We start from the raw sequence: 17,605 nt of genomic DNA, 5'->3' as shown, positions 1-17,605 counted from the left end.
TTCATCGAGCACTTTGTAGATGAGCAGTGGCTTCTTGCTCAGAAAATGTCGCGAGATTCAGGCATCTGTCAAATACCTTGTGTTCTGTTATAGCTACTGCCACACAATTGTCGACGATACGATAATCATAAGTTCTAGTTTAAAATAATACAACATTCAAAATTGAATCTTTTTTTATAAAGAGTAGGCATAATAAGTATGTAGAGTAGCGTTGGATCTGAGCGATGTGTCTATCACAAAATTCCATTCAACCCCATCTGTGTAGCCCGTTGAGTTTCTCGCCGGATCTTCTCAGTGGTCGCGTTTTCGATTCGGTGGTAGATTTTGGGAAGCACTGCTCTTGCTAAGATCAGTGTTAGCAACACCTCCGGTTTGAGCTCTGAGAGCTCACCTACACGCTACGGTAACGCTGATATAGCCTCTCAAGGCTATCAGCATAGGTAGGAAAAAACATGTGTCCTTATACGACGTGGCATTCTACAAGCATTAAAGTTTTATACAAACATACAACATAGGTACAAACTAGTTTATTTTTTATATCTTGTATGTTTGGGCAGGCTCACGGCCCACCTGTGTCAAGTGGTTACCGGAGCCAGTAGACATGTACAACGGCTGTCCCACCCTTCAAATCGAAACGGTTCAATGCTTCACGGCAGAAATAGGCAGCGCGGTGGTACCTGCTTATGACCATGTGCCTGCATGTGTCTGGACTCACAAGACGTCATACCACCAGTAAATACACAATTGTATGGAGTGACAAGCCAATTCACGTGTCTTTACGATAGCTTATTAAACAATTGTGTACTTTGTACGAAATTAAAGCTTAATGGCACTTTTTCTATTGCCTCTTGTGTACAGTAGTTACGGTAGTAGTAACGTAACGTAAATACATATTACCCAATTGATCTATAGTTAGATCGTCCTCCACCCATCTGATTACGACCAAAAATGTTTTTATCAGAATCAATATCACATTTAATTAACATTATATAACATAAATTATCACATTCTGTGCATCCCTGATGTGCTTTATTGTATTAGTTTAGAAATCTAGCTTACGGTGTGCGTATCCAAAGTTAATTAACTGTTAGTATAAGCAACGATCTGTGTGTTTATATTTATGGGGCGGCATTCTTCTTGGGGCTGATTTCGAAGTGTCAATTATATTGGAATAACGTTTATCTTTTATCTTCAGATCCTTATTGCACATTTGACTTTGTTGCTTTATGGCAGAAACAAACAGGTACATATGACATCACCATTAATTAAAAAATTACAATACTGTATAGCTAGTAATTGCTCAAAAATGGTTGCTCCTAGTAATACCAGGTTCACCACGTAACATCTGGTTTTAGACCTCCTGCTCTGTATTTCCTGAATACTATATATCTCTCTTTAACAGAGGCTTGAAGAGAGTCCTGGCTGATGTCCATAAGCGGCAGCGACTGCTTACCATCAGGTGAGCCGCACGTTGGTTTGCCGGCAAAGGCAATAAGAGAGAAAAAAAACACAAATTAAGTGACCCAATTCTAAAGATTTAGATTTTACAAAATATCCCGAGTATGCTATTAGGACTACTGGCCGATACACAAATCGCATACCTACTGACAAATAATCGAATAGACTGGTTGATCTTCGTAGGTCGGCGTTCCATTTGGTCAGGGGATGCCCACATTTGCCCATTTGCGGTGTGCACTCGAAAAATATTGTAAACCAAATTAGCTAGATAAACATCACATCTTACGGTAGGCAGCGACTTGGCCCTGCCCTGGTAATTTCTAACTTTCATAAGCGATGGTAACCACTCAGCGCCACTCACCATCACGTGGGCCGTATGATAGTCAGCCTACAAGGAAAATAAAAAAAAATCGAATGCGGCATGAATAATTTATGATATAGAATGAATTAATTAATATGGTATTATTTTAAGTTCTGTCAAATTGAAAATACAGAAAACCGCAACAGACGGGTAACATCTAATTTAATGAATTTAAATATCGCAATTCAAGGAAAACCAAACTGTATCAAATACGTAGATTTATTCTAGAGAAATAACATTAAAATTTTGATGAAACAGTAAAATACGAAAATATATATCGCATGTCCATTGATCAAACACCTATGGGTCAGATAATTTAAATAAATACACTCGTTTCGTTTTAATATCATCACAATCAGTTAGGCCAGTCTCTTTATTCCGCTTTCTGTTCGACTTTATTTTGCCGCCATTTTTGTTCCTGAAATATTGAATTGTTTGTTAGTAGACCACAACATTCAATTAACACAAAACTACAACAAATAATTAAATATGTATCCGAGTGATTAATGGTAAGTTTATTGGGAAACTGCTTGTCCTGTCTCTAAAATAGAATCTTCGGAAATGAACTATACTAGCTACCGTTAACCACATATTTATATTCAAAGGTACGAGGCAATATTATTAAATTAAATTAGTTATAATTTCAAATTGTATTGGCTTACGGATTGCTTAATTGATATTTGCCTAGTTATTCCGTAACATTGCTTTGGATGATAGTGATGTTGCGATAAATGTAAACATATCATCGTTTCAGAAATATATTTTATACCACTAAATACGTGTTACTATTGATCGCCTTTAACACAAAAAGCAAAACTACTGTATGCGCGCGAGTTCATGTCCATTGAATTGGGATTTAAAAAATATTTTTCTCTATTAGAAATAAGCAAGTAATTACTTATCACATTTATTTTATTTCATAAATTGCAAAATTACCTAAAGCTACGTTAAACCAAATTGACGGCTGTTGACTAAATTGGTAGTTATTATCGACATTACCATAATTAACTAGGTCACAGCACTACCGCATTCCTCAGGATGGACATGAACTCGCGCGCCTACTATACTTATAGCGTGAACAATTAACATGCAAAAATGGTTGAAACAAGAAAGGATAAGCTAATAACACAAGTTAATAACGAACAAATTCAAAAACATTACAAGTACATAAAACTGATAGTAAAATGATTTTTAGAAACGTATATTGTACAATTACTAAATGTTTATAAACACAATAATAAGTTTATAAACTAATAAAAATAAAACAGTGTATTTTTTTTTTAATCATTATATATTCAAATTCATAACAAATTTTAGGAGAAAAACTCAAAACCGAAATTCGTTTTGGTTACAGAAACACCCTAAAATCATCATCATGATACCTTTTTTTTTTTATTGCCTTTGTAGGCAGACGGGCATGCGGCCCACCTGATGGTGAGTGGTTACCGTCGCCCATGGACTTCAGCAATGCCAGGGGCAGAGCCAAGCCACTGCCTACCGACTGCCTGCCTTACTTACCGTGACTAAAAAATAATGCTTAGTTATAATTTATTACTCGAATGTATAATTAAAGTACTTTCCAATTTGGTACTCTGATGCTCGGTGAAAAGGTTTTTTCCTAGTAACGTGATATTAATTTTTTTTTCTCCCATTTCTTGGCCTGCACGGTTTGTGCGTCAGCCATATGAGATTAATTACGACATCAAGTACAGCGATTGACGTTTTTTCTTTGAGTTTTTTTTTCTCTAACAAATAGCAGAAGCGTGCCGCGATAACATAAAAACGAAGTCAACGCCTTTATGAATTACGGCATGTTTACACAGACTAAATAGTCAGCAGTCAAGTTTACTTCCGGTTTCAAAAAATATATTTGATCAGCTTCTTTTGTTAAGAAAATTAAACGAACATCCTTTTTTATTACCACTTCGCAATTGTGGACTGCTTATTAGAACGCCTTCGTTTGAAATGAGCAGCAGACTCCAAACGGTACCTGATTTAAAACGTTACGGTGAGACTGACATTGGTATGCCAATCGTTCATTCTAATTCAATTGAAGCTAATATATTTTTTTGGTTAGATGGGTGGACGAGCTCACAGCCCAACCTGGTGTTAAGTGGTTACTGGAGCCCATAGACATCTACGACGTAAATGCGCCACCCACCTTGAGATATAAGTTCTAAGGTCTCAAGTATAGTTATAACCGCTCCCCCACCCTTCAAACCGAGACGCATTACTGCTTCACGGAAGCAAAAGGCAGGGCGGTGGTACCTACCAGTGCGGACTCACAAGAGGTCCTACCACCAGTAATTACGCAAATTATAATTTTGCGGGTTTGATTTTTGTTACACGATGTTATCAATTGGTATAAATCGATGTTATCAATATCAATTGGTACAATTGTGACAGTTTTTTTTTTTTTAATTAACAGATATTTGGATACATGTATGTTACGTGCACTAGACGACCAAATTCAATTGGCGCCGAGGTAATAATTGAGTTAACTTTTCAGGTTCTAGTAATCGCTCTTCTACTTAATAGATAACTTCAAATGACAATTTTGACATCTGCATCAAAAACATAAAGAGTGCTGAACACCACAAAAAGCTTGCAAAAACGTATCCCATCCAATTCCATTTATGGTGAATTGAAGCCCAAATATTTCAAAGTACTTTATTCTAAACCAGTATTCAACTAAGACGGATACGAAGCAACCCTGACAGCGGACAACGACACAATTATTATGTAAAATCAACATTAACTTTATTCAAATTGACTTTAGTTCTTCGTAAAGTTGAAAAAATAAAGTAAACCAACTGAAAATTTCCATTGTTTTGTTGATTTTTACGGTGAAAATATTAACAAATTTTTAGACGAAAATCTTGCTTATATTATATTCGTTGTCGGCACGTACCAGTACGACGATCTCATTGGAGAGCCGATACGCAATGGCGCGCAACTTGTATCTCAGTTTCAGGCCTCCTTTAACCTTCCTGCGTAATGTCCTTAATATGGTATACATGTTGCAACAGTGCAAAGTAAGGAACAAGGCAGCTAAATATGGCACCTGTCAATTATTGCAAATAAAATTAAATAATACAAGTACACAAAGCTACTGAAAAACAAGTTTATTGGCATCGCAAATAAAATAAAAACACGTTAACACATATTATTTTAAACACACCGATATATATATAAAAATTTGTACACGGTTAAGAATCCAAGCATTTTAAGTACAACAATTTCAATGTTGTCAAAATAAAGAATGCAGATTATTCTTCTCAGAACAAAAAAAACAGTTCTATGTCATATGCAATGCATAATATTTCTACTGTATCTTTAAATAGATGGGACATTAAAAAAAAATTAAAACGCCCTGGGAGATTCATTTTAGCATCCAGACAATTCGCAAAATGTTTTGTTAATTTACTTTTCAGTATACATTTCATTGATACAATAAGCAGACAAAATTTAAACATTAAATATCATTCAGAACAACCCAAGTATTATGACTAGCTAGATACCTTTTATTCGTACGCTTATCCGATTTCACATAATATTACATATTCTGTCATTATTCTAACAAAAATATACATACAACGTCGGATAATGGTGTTTCTTTAATTTAACTTTTTGTATAAGCGATCTGATTAGATGGAAATTATATCTATTAAGATCTTTTCATTAATCTAACCGCTTACATTCTTCCGTGTGATTAGCTCTTAAACAAAGCAGTTAATTTTATTTATAAAAGAGATTTGCACTTTGGACTTGCACTTTGGACTTGGAATCTGCAATCTAGACACGATACCCGATTTGTCGATAATTTTTTGTACCTTCAGTTAATTTAAAAAATAAAAAAAATTAACTGCGACCTTCAAACTTATCAATAGAATTTTCATAATTTTAAAACAAAATTTCTTGTTTACATCTGTAATTCTTCAGAGTATTGTTTTACTGAAGTTTGTAAAACGGCTGGACTGTTTTTTATGAATGTATTTGTGCGTATTTGAGTGACTCCCTGTATTGTTTAGATATAAAAAATATCGGTTTAAATAAATTTATTGCATTATTATTTTAAAGACAATATGATGGTAACATTTAAAAAATAATAGTGTGTATTGTTTTTCTTTTAACATAACAAAATCATAAGTTGCCCGTTCTTTAGGCCAACCAACCTGCGACATGGTATCAAAGTCTCAATTAATCTGTATAAAGGAATACTTTAGGGACGTCGTGCTTTGCTTTTCTAAATCGATTAACATGTTTATACTATAATTATAAGGATCCAGAATTCCAAAGGTTATTAATACTTTAAATAAAGGGCTGTTTCTCGACCACTGATACATCAAATATGTAAGTGATTTTTTTTTATACAACTCAAGAGATTCAAATCATTGTGAAAAGAATAAAGAAATAATTAGAATGTACACTAAGCTCTAAAATACGAAATCAGTAAATCGAAAAAATAAATAATGAATGATTGAACTGAATCCAGGAGACACGTGGATTTGTATAAATATAAGTGCATTAATGTTTATGATATTATTTGCACATAAATGTTATTAAACAAAAAAAATACAATGCCATAAACCAATAACACCCACCTTAACATTTTATATGTCGTCACGAGTGTACTATCTCTCAAATTTAATTTGAAGTATAGGATTTTTTTTGAGATTCTTTTACCGACGATAACACCGAACTACTCTGCCTTTTTTGAAAACTAACCGTTTTCTTATTATTAAAATTTGCAGTTTTTTGACAAATTTTACTTGCTATTCTTTACAAAATTACACGGATTATCAATTTGGTGTAGTACAAAATTTAATGTTAAACTTTGCACTGAACTTTTACAAATACAGAATCCACCACAAGCTTTGTTAAAATCCCTCTCTTTAGTTTGAAAGCAGTAATATTTTGTTTCTAATAATTAAAAAAAAAAACCTTCAATAACTAAAAATAAATAACTTAAATGTAAAAGAATAGAAAAAAACCGTTGAAACTACTAAATTAAAAAGATCACAACTCTTTCCATTACTATTAATAATGAAGCATATAAATTAACCATTATCGATTGCGCTATATATATGTATATATACAATAAAATAGAACTACATCTACAAAAGAGACTTGGTCCACACGAGAATTTGATACTACAATAATGCATTCCAAAATAAATAAGCATTACTCCAACTATGTTGCATAATAGTAACAAAAAAAATTATGACAAAAGCTTATATTAATGCAGGTAAATATGTAACTAACTAGTGTATATTGTTGAAAAGTTTTCAATCTACATATAAACAGGCAAAAATATAACAGGTAAGTAACATTTTCTCTTCTATTTGTTTCGTTGGCTAACAGGGTTACCATTTTAAAAAAATTGGAAAGTTTTTTTTGGGGCTTCTTAAAAACGTCAATAACAAAACAAAAGAGAGAATGTAACTTATTTAAATCAATCAAAATATTGCAGTGTTCATTCGATTCGATATATATCGAAATTATTCGTTGATAATGTCGCCATTAAAAAAAAACTGAAAATCAAGCCGTTGGAGCAGCGCTAGGAACAATCCGGGTCCGGATATAAAAAGCGTGAGTCCGTTGAAGCGTTTCGTTCGGTTGCGTTGTCACGGTACCTTCTCGCTGAGCTTCTGCGGGACCACGATCATCGTCGTCACCGTGTTCCCGATACCGATCAGCAGAAACGACATGCTTAGCGCTGCCACCTGTTCGGTTATCCGTCAAGCGGAACGTTGTAATCAAAGTTGGGGGGGAGGGGTCATTGCCTTTTGTAGCACGCACACGCTGTATACAGGGTGTAATGAAAAACGTCATCGAAAACTTAGACTGGTGACGGTTCTGGGAATTTCTGACACAAAAACACTATGGAAATTGCAGTTACTTTATCGTAACATATCTTATATGCGATAGAACGTAATTTAATTTAGGATTTCCAGACTGACGCATGGTATAGCACTTTCAATGAATTTAATCGAAATTCATGGAATACTGTCTATTCCAGATTAAAAATATATGGGTTTTTTTTTCATTTTATGGCAAGACTAAATTCATACTATAAAAAGGCAACTCGATACAGAGTTTTGTGATATCGATTTAGAATGAAAATTTTAACGATCAAGATGAGCATTTAGCATGAGTTTGACATCTTTTTAGAAAGTATTATTTTGAAGAGTTTGCTATATAGCAATCTCGCGATTTAATTGTAGTAGATAACACGAAGGGTATTTATTTATTTTCTTTGACTATTTTTTTTTTTAATTTATTAGTATTTAATACCTCGGCTTCGAAAACGTTGTCATTACACCCAGTCACCCCCAAACATATTTTTATTGTACTAATTAAATTAATTATTAAAAATACAAAATTCATAAATCATTCTTACTTAATATATCATTATATAAAATGTAAATGCTTATAAATCAATTATTGTGTAGCTAAATAACATATTTCAGTAACAGTTTTGAAATTAGTTGTGGATTTATGTTGTATACAAGTACATTTGTACATTTGTCTGACAAATGTACTTGCGTCACTGAAAACAGAACACTAACTAAACTAGAGAGGTCAATGACCCACCTGGTGCTGAACCAAAACCCATAGATACCACAAACTCCATTGTCGCCACCTATCTTGGAAGACATGATCTAAATCTTAACTGTATTGTGAAATGGCTCTCGCACAATTCAAATCAGAACGCATTACTGCTTTACCGCAGAAATAGGTAGTATAAAGTCACTTAATCGTGCGGGCCCACAATACCACTAGTAAATATAACAATATAAATTTTACCTAACCTGCTATTTACTAAAACTTACATGACTGTGTTGATAATGACAAAAACAACAAATTCCAAGTACGATTAATACTATATCAAATTTAAAAAAAAAAAAGTCATACCTGCCAAGTCGCCTCGGGATGGTAACTCAAATGGTACAATGTATAAGCGATGTACAGTTGAAAAACATATCCCCCAAACAAGAAAGGCAATAGATATGATAGACCACGCCACATCCACGAATGGAATCCTTCGATCGTGATATCCATATTATGCCTGGCGCCCAAGGCTTTGAGCCTGTATAGTACTCCACTCTGGTACCTGAACTGCATGTATTGTACAACACCTGGAAATTATTAATTGGTTATAATATATATAATCACTTTTTTTTTTGCTTTTTTTATATATTTTTATTGCCCTTGTAGGCCCGTGGACGTCATCAATGCCAGGTGCAGAGCCAACCTGCTGCCTACCGTTTGTTATACTTGGTGCAAAAATGTCTTATACATGCCGATAAATGTGCTATTTTTGACTCTTTCTTGGAATCTCAACTACAAGTAAATCGATTTTAAATAAATTATTAAAATAAACATTATGCGTATAAATATTAGAATCAATGACAATTTGAAATATTGAAATCATGGAGAATCGATCTTATGATCCCTAATAAAAAGAATTAATACTAAGGAATGAAATGTATTAAGTTTTTTTTTAATTACTGCCTATTGACACGATGTGATCGGAGAACAAACAGCCGACGTTGTTTAAATTTATTGTGGTCTGTGGTTAAAAAATCTGCGAAGCTAATGAACGATTTCTCTTAAGTTGCCAATAATTAAATTAGAAATTCGTATTTCTGATGCAAAGCAATCGTGCCATCTCCAACGAAGAGTAACATAAGACTTTTTATTATTATTTAGATATGGAAACAAGCTCATGTTCATACGGCTCGGTGAGGTCTGAGGTTGAGGTTGAGGGTGTCTGAGGTGTGTTTTTGTTGTAGATCGTAATATTAACTCACTTATATAAGCAATAAACCACATGAAGGTGTGCCTAAATTCCTCCCAAGGCTGGTTCTGGGGCCATATAAGCAATATTCCCGCAACCACCGTCGATATGAAGTGATGTAAGCGCCACCATCCTTTTATCCTTGAGCCGTTCACTTTAAGTATACTCTCTCGGATCGTAAGCGTGCAGTAGTACCAGACGAGAAGAAAAATTAAAATCAATTGCAGCGGCCTGAAACAAACATTCATATAGCAAAACTTAATTAATGCCGGAACAATTATAGCTTAATTTTTTTTTTATTGTTTAGATGGGTGGACGACCTCACAGCCCACCTGGTGTTAAGTGGTTACTGGAGCCCGTAGACATCTACGACTTAAATGCGCCACCAACCTTGAGACATGAATTCTAAGGTCTCAGTATAGTTACAATGGCTGCCCCGCCCTTCAACGTTCACGTTTTCAGACATGATTCGTTTGATTCTTTTTAAAAGCTTGCACATGAATCAAGGCCCGATGACTATGCAATAATTTTATTAATATTTTAATTAAGGTAACCAGGCTAAATAATAACAATATTATTTTAATTTAGCTGTTATTTACGCTTTTTTTTTTGTTGAAAATTATATGTATTCGTTTTAATTTTACGTAACAGCACTATCGGTTAGAACGGGTTAGATTATTATTAAGTTAGGATCACTTACCTGAAGTCAATATACAGATTTCCTACAGCTAAAATAAATGCGATCGCACTGAGGATCAATTTGAATTTTTCATACTCGTCTTTGTATTTAAATCTGAAAACATAAACAGCTTACAATTGCACATGCAAAATATTGCGAATGATTAATGAATGTTGTTTTAAAACTGATTTGCTAAATAACCAACTTTGCGATAATAGTTGATTAAGAACAGCAATAGGTTAAATTTTGTTTGTAATTCTATATAGACTTTTTTTCATATTCAAGTGAACGAGCTCGCGGCCCGCCTGGTGTCAAGTGGCTACCGGAGCCCATAGACATCAACAACGTAAATGCGGCCACTCACTTTGAGACATAAATTCTAAGTCTCAGTTTTATAGTAAAACCAGCATATACCCAGATTTTTTTTTATTGCCCTTGTAGGCAGACTAGCATACGGCTCACCTGTTGGTGAGTGGTTACCGTCGCCCATGGACTTCAGCAATTCCAGGGGCAGAGCCAAGCCGCTGCCTACCGTTTAATACTACGTATGATACTATTGTAAATACAGATAAAGTACAAAATCGATTATTTTTGAAACTTTCTTTTTAACATTTTTCTTATTTCCATTGATCACATGGTAATAAAATAATATCACATAATAGCATTGTGTTCATTATTTTTTTAACACACACAGTAATTAGCGCCCCTGGCCGCTGCCTACCGTTGAATACTCTCCACAAGCCTCGTTTGAAGAAGGACATGTCATAGCGCTCGGGAAACACCGTGGAGGGGAGCTCATTCCATAGCCGGATGGTACGTGGCAAAAAATACCTCTGGAAACGCACTGTGGATGACCGCAGTGGCTCCAGGTAGTATGGATGAACTGTACTCTGGTGGCGGGCGATGCGATGGTAAAAACGAGCCGGTATCATCTCGAACAATTCCTCAGAGTATTTGTCATCCAAAGCTCAAGTAACCTTGACACATGAAGTCAAAGTCCGCGGTTCCGCTCTTCAAAGTAGGAGACCTTTAAATATGTTTCTAATAACAAAAGTAAGGTCATTTAACAAAAAAATATTCTCGTGGAATATAGACTCACTTGTCATTCTTGTTTAATATAGATACATTAACGTTTCCTAATATGATGCGCAGATATAAGCTGTTCTGTTTGGGGAGCGTGGCTTTTATCTCGTGAAGCATCGCTTTCCTCTTCATTATCTCCTTCTCGAGGTTTGTGACGCGTTCATCTTTCACACCGCCTTTCTTTTCCAACCTGTCGCATGCATTAGAGGAGATTAAAATTGTTTTTTTTTTTTTTTATCAGCATAATGCAGCAGATAATGCATTTTTCATCCATGAGTCACGTTTAAGACTTTTTTAAACAATCAGAATGTTTTATTGTGTAGTTCGAACGCAAATCTTTGAAACATTAAAACCGATACTACGGATTTGTGTTTTTTTTCTTTTCTTTTTCTGAGTCTCGACTGTATTGTTTAGATCGAATATTCAAAAGAACGTTATTAGTTTAAAATATTTTAATTAAGAAGTCAAGTCGTAATTACGAAGAAACCTGATTACGTTTTTACGGCTCCTGCTGTATGAAAAACTTATTTACAGCAATTTTTTTTCTAATTGTAAATTATTGTATGTTGTTTATTGCTTGATTTTTTTTATCGCTATCAGATATTACTAAGTTAGAATAATTCAAATCGGATTGGGGTGTTGACAGTCAAACGAAAACTGACGCACGATTTGTTTATTTATGCGGTCTACGTCCCGTATTAAGATATGATTTCAGTTCCAGAGGTCTGGAAGGTCCAGAGGCCTTTCCAGCTTCAACAGGACGGGCAGGCCAGCACGGGCTAAGCTAGGAGTGGGATTTGGTAACAGCAGCCCGTACGTCTCCCAAGGAGACCTGACCGTCAAGGGCAGCTGCATCTACTATCGCCTCGGAATCACGACCCGTTGAGAAAATTCAAACGACAAACTCAACGGGCTGATGCCATGGGCTAGGTTTCACATTGAACTCTTCGAAAAGTTGGACATCCCTATTATAGGGCAGATTCACCTGAGTAATCAAGGAAAAGTGCGAGTGTAATTTCCCGTTGGAATATTGGAATTTCTTTCGTGATAAAAGGTAGTCTATGCCACTAAAATTACCTAAAACTATCATTTTAAAAAAATCAAGACAACCTGTTGTTTCGTTTCGACATGAAAGAAGGACAAACAAACCCTCTTCTTCGCTAAAGCGAAGGCGTTCAACAGAGTCTGGCACAACGGTTTGATATACAAACTGTATAATATGGGAGTGCCAGACAGACTCAGGCTCTCATCGTGGCCGTCGGTAACTACATTGCCTGCGAACCGAATGGTAAATAGTCGACGTCGCCCAAAACACGTCATCTCGGATCCTCTAACGGTGCTTTTAGGTACCCCAAGCACCGGTCATCGTTCTCGTCGAACTCGTCGCTTGTGACGAAGGGCTCAGCGAGTAAAACAACCCACAGACACAGCCCACTGAGTTTCTCGCCGGATATTCTCAGTGGGTCGCGTTTCCGATCCGGTGGTAGATTCTGCGAAGCACGGCTCTAGCTAGGGTTCGTGTTAACAACAACGTCAGGTTTGAGCCCCGTGAGCTCACCTACTAGCCCGATGACGCTGATATGGCCTCTCAAGAGTCTAGACCATCAGCTTAGGTGGGAAAAAGTGCGCGATGATGGCGCATGGGTTAGAATTAGTTAAAAGCGGATCTATGGACAACTTGAGGAATTGTCTAAAGGCCGAGGTAAATGACTTAGACATATTCCAATATTGATGACAGAATTCAAGTTGTACGGTCTCTGGTAAACTTTTAACTTTTGTAGCTCTACATAAAATCAGAATTTTCTAGAATACCCTTAAATTACCTTCTCAACATCATTATCATTAACGAGTTTCATAATAATATCTTTTATTATAGATAATCTATCGAACTTCACCCTAACGCGGTTGCGGCAATGGAAAACACAGTATTACGTCTTATCATCGAAGTGATTAAATTTAAATAAAATACTAATCTTCTTGATAATGTTGTCACTATTTTGCAATGGTTCGGTGTTTATGTTTTAATTATGAACAAAAGACAACTTTTTCACGGAACATCTTTAACATTAAGTGGCTATTGTCAAACTATAATAACTGATTAAGATTATTAAAGATACGACATTCAGTAAAAAAATATATATATAAATAGAATTCAAACTGTTTTTGTCATGCGTAATTTTCAACATTCCGATTTTATTAAAACTATGTATTATTTTATATACATATATATTTATAGGAATACATAATCTTTTTCCGTATTTTGTGTATTATTTGATTCCTATGAAAAATTTAACTTTTTTATTTTGACAAATTGTATTCGAAACGGGTATTTGCTTTGTAATCCAGACAACAGATTAAATTTTTAAAGGATAGAGTCATTACTGATAATAACATTATAACTTTTTTAAACTAATCATAATGTGCGACAGCAGGTGCCAATTGATGAAAATTTTATGGTTTTTTTTTTATTGCTTAGATGGGTGGACGAGCTCACAGCCCACCTGGTGTTAAGTGGTTCCTGAACCCTATAGACATCTACAATGTAAATGCGCCACCCACCTTGAGATATAAGTTCTAAGGGATCAGTATAGTTACAACGGCTACCTTGCCCTTCAAACCGAAACGCATTACTGCTTCACGGTAGAAATAGGCGGGGTGGTGGTACCCACCCGTGCGGACTCACAAGAGGTCCTACCACCAGTGATTACGCAAATTATAAATTTGCGGGTTTGATTTTTATTACACGATGTTATTCCTTCACCGTGGAAGTCAATCGTGAACATTTGTTGAGTACGTATTTCATCAGAAAAATTGGTACCCGCCTGCGGGATTCGAACACCGGTGCATCGCTACATACGAATGCACCGGACGACTTATCCTTTAGGCCACGACGACTTACTTATATGTACATACTTCTATAAGTTAGTATTTCATTGTAATTGAATTATTTCCCAAGTTACATGACGTTCTTTTAAAGACAGCAAAAATTAAAATTGCCTACAATTGAAATTCAACAAAAAAATATGGTTGGGCTCACTAATCTGTCTATCTCATAAACTCTAAATTATAAATAACATTCTTTTGATTTTTTAAATTTGAATTCATACTTTTTTTGTTTGTTATTCATTGGAAATGTAAACCCTTTGCACTTTGCACTTTGTAAATAGCAAACATATTTGCAGCTATCTATTGTCAACAAGGAAATCTGTTATCAAACGACATTAGACTCAATCATGTGTGTATGTTGTGATTATTCTGACCTTAACCTTGTCATTTAGTTTACAGAAATATGTATTTGCAAATTATAATAAAATGATTTAGTCTTGTCTTAAAAAAACATTTTTTATTACATTTGATGAATAGTTGATAGAGAGGCCACTGGAGTGTGTGGATCAGAAAATTAATGTAATAAGGTTCACCCAACGGTTGTCAAACCCAGCCTGCTTTACTGGCCACTCTTTGGTTTGACATTGATCTTAATAGCTACTAAGCTTCAAAGTATGACACACTAATCTGAAGATTTTCTCGAAATTCATCAAAATTGCTCCAGCCGTTTTGGAGTCTTTAGGGAACATATAAACCCACATTGATTTTTATATAAATATTCCAGGGGAGGTCCCCTGGATCTTGATCAAAGTAATTGTTTTAACCTATTGCACAGTCCTATGACTAGTTTTTATTAGTGTACTTCTGTGTAGCTTCAAGTTTATTTACCTTTTCAATGCAGCATTAATAATTGACATGCGATACTTCTGGTGTTCCAGTTCCTTCAAACATGCTGCTTGCAGTTCACCAACTTCTTCTAATTTTGTTGTGTACTCTTTATTGATAGTCTAGAAAAAAAGTTATTAATTTTATTATATTCTCTTTTTTCTATTTATTCACTAGTAGCTGCTAATACCAGCCCTAGAAAGAGCAGTGCTTCGCAGAATCTAACATCAGATCAGAATTGTAACCCACTTAGAATATTATATTTGTTTATCAATACATATATTAACCCTGTACTTTGAACTATAATAACATAACCATATAAATCATAATATAAAATACGAGTTTAATATAGGTATCTAACTGGCATAATCTGTTAAAAAGATAGGCATATAAAAAATAGAAAATTTGAAAATATTTAAGCTAATTTTAATAATTTACAATATAATAGTCAAACTTAGCAAGATTGATCCAGTCATGTAGAGTTTATGTAATTTCTAATCATTCTATTTCTATTCATTTTTGTCAGTGGTGAGGTCGTAAGGTTCTGTTTGGCTTGTGCCAGCGTATCAGTTGGAGAAACACGTCTTTCCTTCATAAATGTATATTGACAACTACCGCTTAATCGTAAAGTCAATTGAGACTACGTTTTTAAGTTCAAAATCGCAAAACAGAATCACCAGTCAGTTTAAGCATTAAATAATTATTATATTGCTATGTTAAAAATTTTTGTAGACAATAATATTCGGCTTCTAAATGAGAACCGCAAAGCTTTATGAATTTAATATTTTTGTAAACACAATAAAATCTTATATGTTTTAGAGCACTGAAATTACAATTAATATATTAACTTAATTTTAGCATAGTAAAAGCAGCTTTTCCATTAAATGTATTTCGAACAATAGGAACAGCGCCTTCCAATAAACAATATTATATTAAAATTCTGAATACAATATTTTTATGGGTCATTTTTAAAACAAACTTTATGGTCAGGTAAAATTAGCTTTAAATTTTTACAATATATCTCTGTAACTTGAAATTGTAGGTATATATTTGAAATTATATTTAATGTATATTGTTTCATTAGGTTAGAAAAGTACTATGCCCTCTCTAATTAAAATTACACATCTTGGGATGATTAGTCACAATCATATTCAAATGACTTATACTGAGGAGTTTAAATAAACAAATGAATAGCTTAAAATATCAATATCAGTACCTCTAAGCGCTTGTAATCTGCTACTAAATCCTCCCATTCCTTCACACATTCTTCAACTTCCATCTTTGGGTGGTTCAAGTGTTTTCACAGCAGTTTCTTCAATATTTATTAAGTAATCCGGTCAATGATCAGATTATCAACTCCATTTTACATATTATTATTGTTATCTGAAAGTCCGTGCTCTTGGTATGCCACTTGCGGCGTGATTTGAGGCAATTTCAGAGAATTTACTGTAATCTTAAGTGTATAATCTATGACTGTAATGATGTAAATTTCTATTCGATATCCGTTCAGGTTGGTGTCAATTGTCAAATGTGCAACTTAACGTCTGTCAAGAAATGTCACTTGTCATTCGATTTATCGATTTCGTCGCACTAGGTACCGGTAAAATGGGGTGATTCGGGACAAATTCCAACTTGATGAACAATTTTAAGGTAGTTGTTGGTTTAAAATGCTATATCAAGATCAAAATGATTGAGTCTTGGTGCTATCTTTGTTATCCAATTTAAAGTTAGGCAATTAGCATTCCAGTTTAAGCAAAAAAAGCAAAAATAGGTGCTATCCCTATTTACCCAGAAATTGTGATTATTGGGGACGAAATAAGTGTTAATAGAGAAATTTGCTAGGGCTGGCACTGCTTGGTTTTAATTAATTAATTTATTTAGTTGCACCAACAAAGTGATCATCAATAAAAAACATTGAAAAACTGACAAATGACAAAAGTACATGGCAGACGGCATGAATGATAGGTGCAATCGACAGTGCATTGACAACAAATATAAAAATATATAACTAAAACTTGATTACATTTAATTACTTAAGATTAATTAATATTTACTTGGGAAATTATCCGCGAGATTTTTCCTGAAGTTGTGAGATAATTAAAAAAAAACTTTTATTCATCACTTAAAGTTAGTTCAACGCAATCGGACAACTCCGAATGAACATTAACGGAGACCGCGCTACCGTGCACATTATTGTAGTCCCAAACGATTCTGTTTAAGGGAGAGTAAGCACCTTAATTCGAACGAGCGGGCTTTCTTATAAGCGGTTTATATTTCTTCGTTCTTAGTAAGTACTTAGGGGCTGATATTTTTATCTGGGTTAAGAGATTAAATGTGTCCGTTATTCCATGAATTAATCAGGTGGGTACCCCCACTCTGAACAAATGTTATTATATTTTATTATGTACTACGAATAAATAGACTTATTATTCATTCGTAGATTATGTATTATTTTATATCCTCTCAGTCGACGATCGGGTACATAATCAATTCGATGTTACAGTTTTTT

General features: G+C 34.4%; 1 protein-coding gene across 3 annotated transcripts; it reads right to left on the bottom strand.

Moving 5' to 3' along the window:
* Positions 1-2,020: 2,020 nt before the first annotated feature.
* LOC114251266 (transmembrane protein 120 homolog) lies at positions 2,021-16,633 on the bottom strand. Of its 3 annotated transcripts, XM_028185475.2 has the most exons (9): positions 16,313-16,628; positions 15,100-15,218; positions 11,402-11,575; positions 10,324-10,416; positions 9,637-9,854; positions 8,738-8,961; positions 7,456-7,545; positions 4,731-4,883; positions 2,021-2,237 (listed from the first exon to the last, which is right to left on the bottom strand). In XM_028185475.2, exons 1-9 carry the CDS (start codon positions 16,373-16,375, stop codon positions 2,193-2,195), a joined length of 1,179 nt encoding a protein of 392 aa, XP_028041276.1. In that variant the 5' UTR covers positions 16,376-16,628; the 3' UTR covers positions 2,021-2,192. The 3 variants fall into 3 exon arrangements, with proteins under 3 accessions (XP_028041276.1, XP_028041277.1, XP_028041278.1); XM_028185476.2 differs by lacking the exon at positions 7,456-7,545 and having other exon boundaries at positions 16,313-16,633; XM_028185477.2 differs by lacking the exon at positions 4,731-4,883.
* Between the last annotated feature and the right edge of the window lie 972 nt (positions 16,634-17,605).

Source organism: Bombyx mandarina, chromosome 08 (assembly GCF_030267445.1).
Source record: "Bombyx mandarina strain Sakado chromosome 08, ASM3026744v2".
NCBI classification, from domain to species: domain Eukaryota; kingdom Metazoa; phylum Arthropoda; class Insecta; order Lepidoptera; family Bombycidae; genus Bombyx; species Bombyx mandarina.
This window is presented reverse-complemented; position numbering and strand designations above follow the sequence as displayed.

What these genes read in the sequence shown, in the direction of transcription:
- LOC114251266 (XM_028185475.2), bottom strand. Translation starts at nt 16,375, where the DNA reads ATGGAAGTTGAAGAATGTGTGAAGGAATGGGAGGATTTAGTAGCAGAT. An exon ending in CAGATTACAAGCGCTTAGAG is followed by an intron (nt 15,219 to 16,312) that starts GTACTGATATTG and finishes CTTTTTTTCTAG; the next exon opens with ACTATCAATAAAGAGTACAC. An exon ending in ATCCCGAGGCGACTTGGCAG is followed by an intron (nt 7,546 to 8,737) that starts GTATGACTTTTT and finishes ATAACCGAACAG; the next exon opens with GTGGCAGCGCTAAGCATGTC.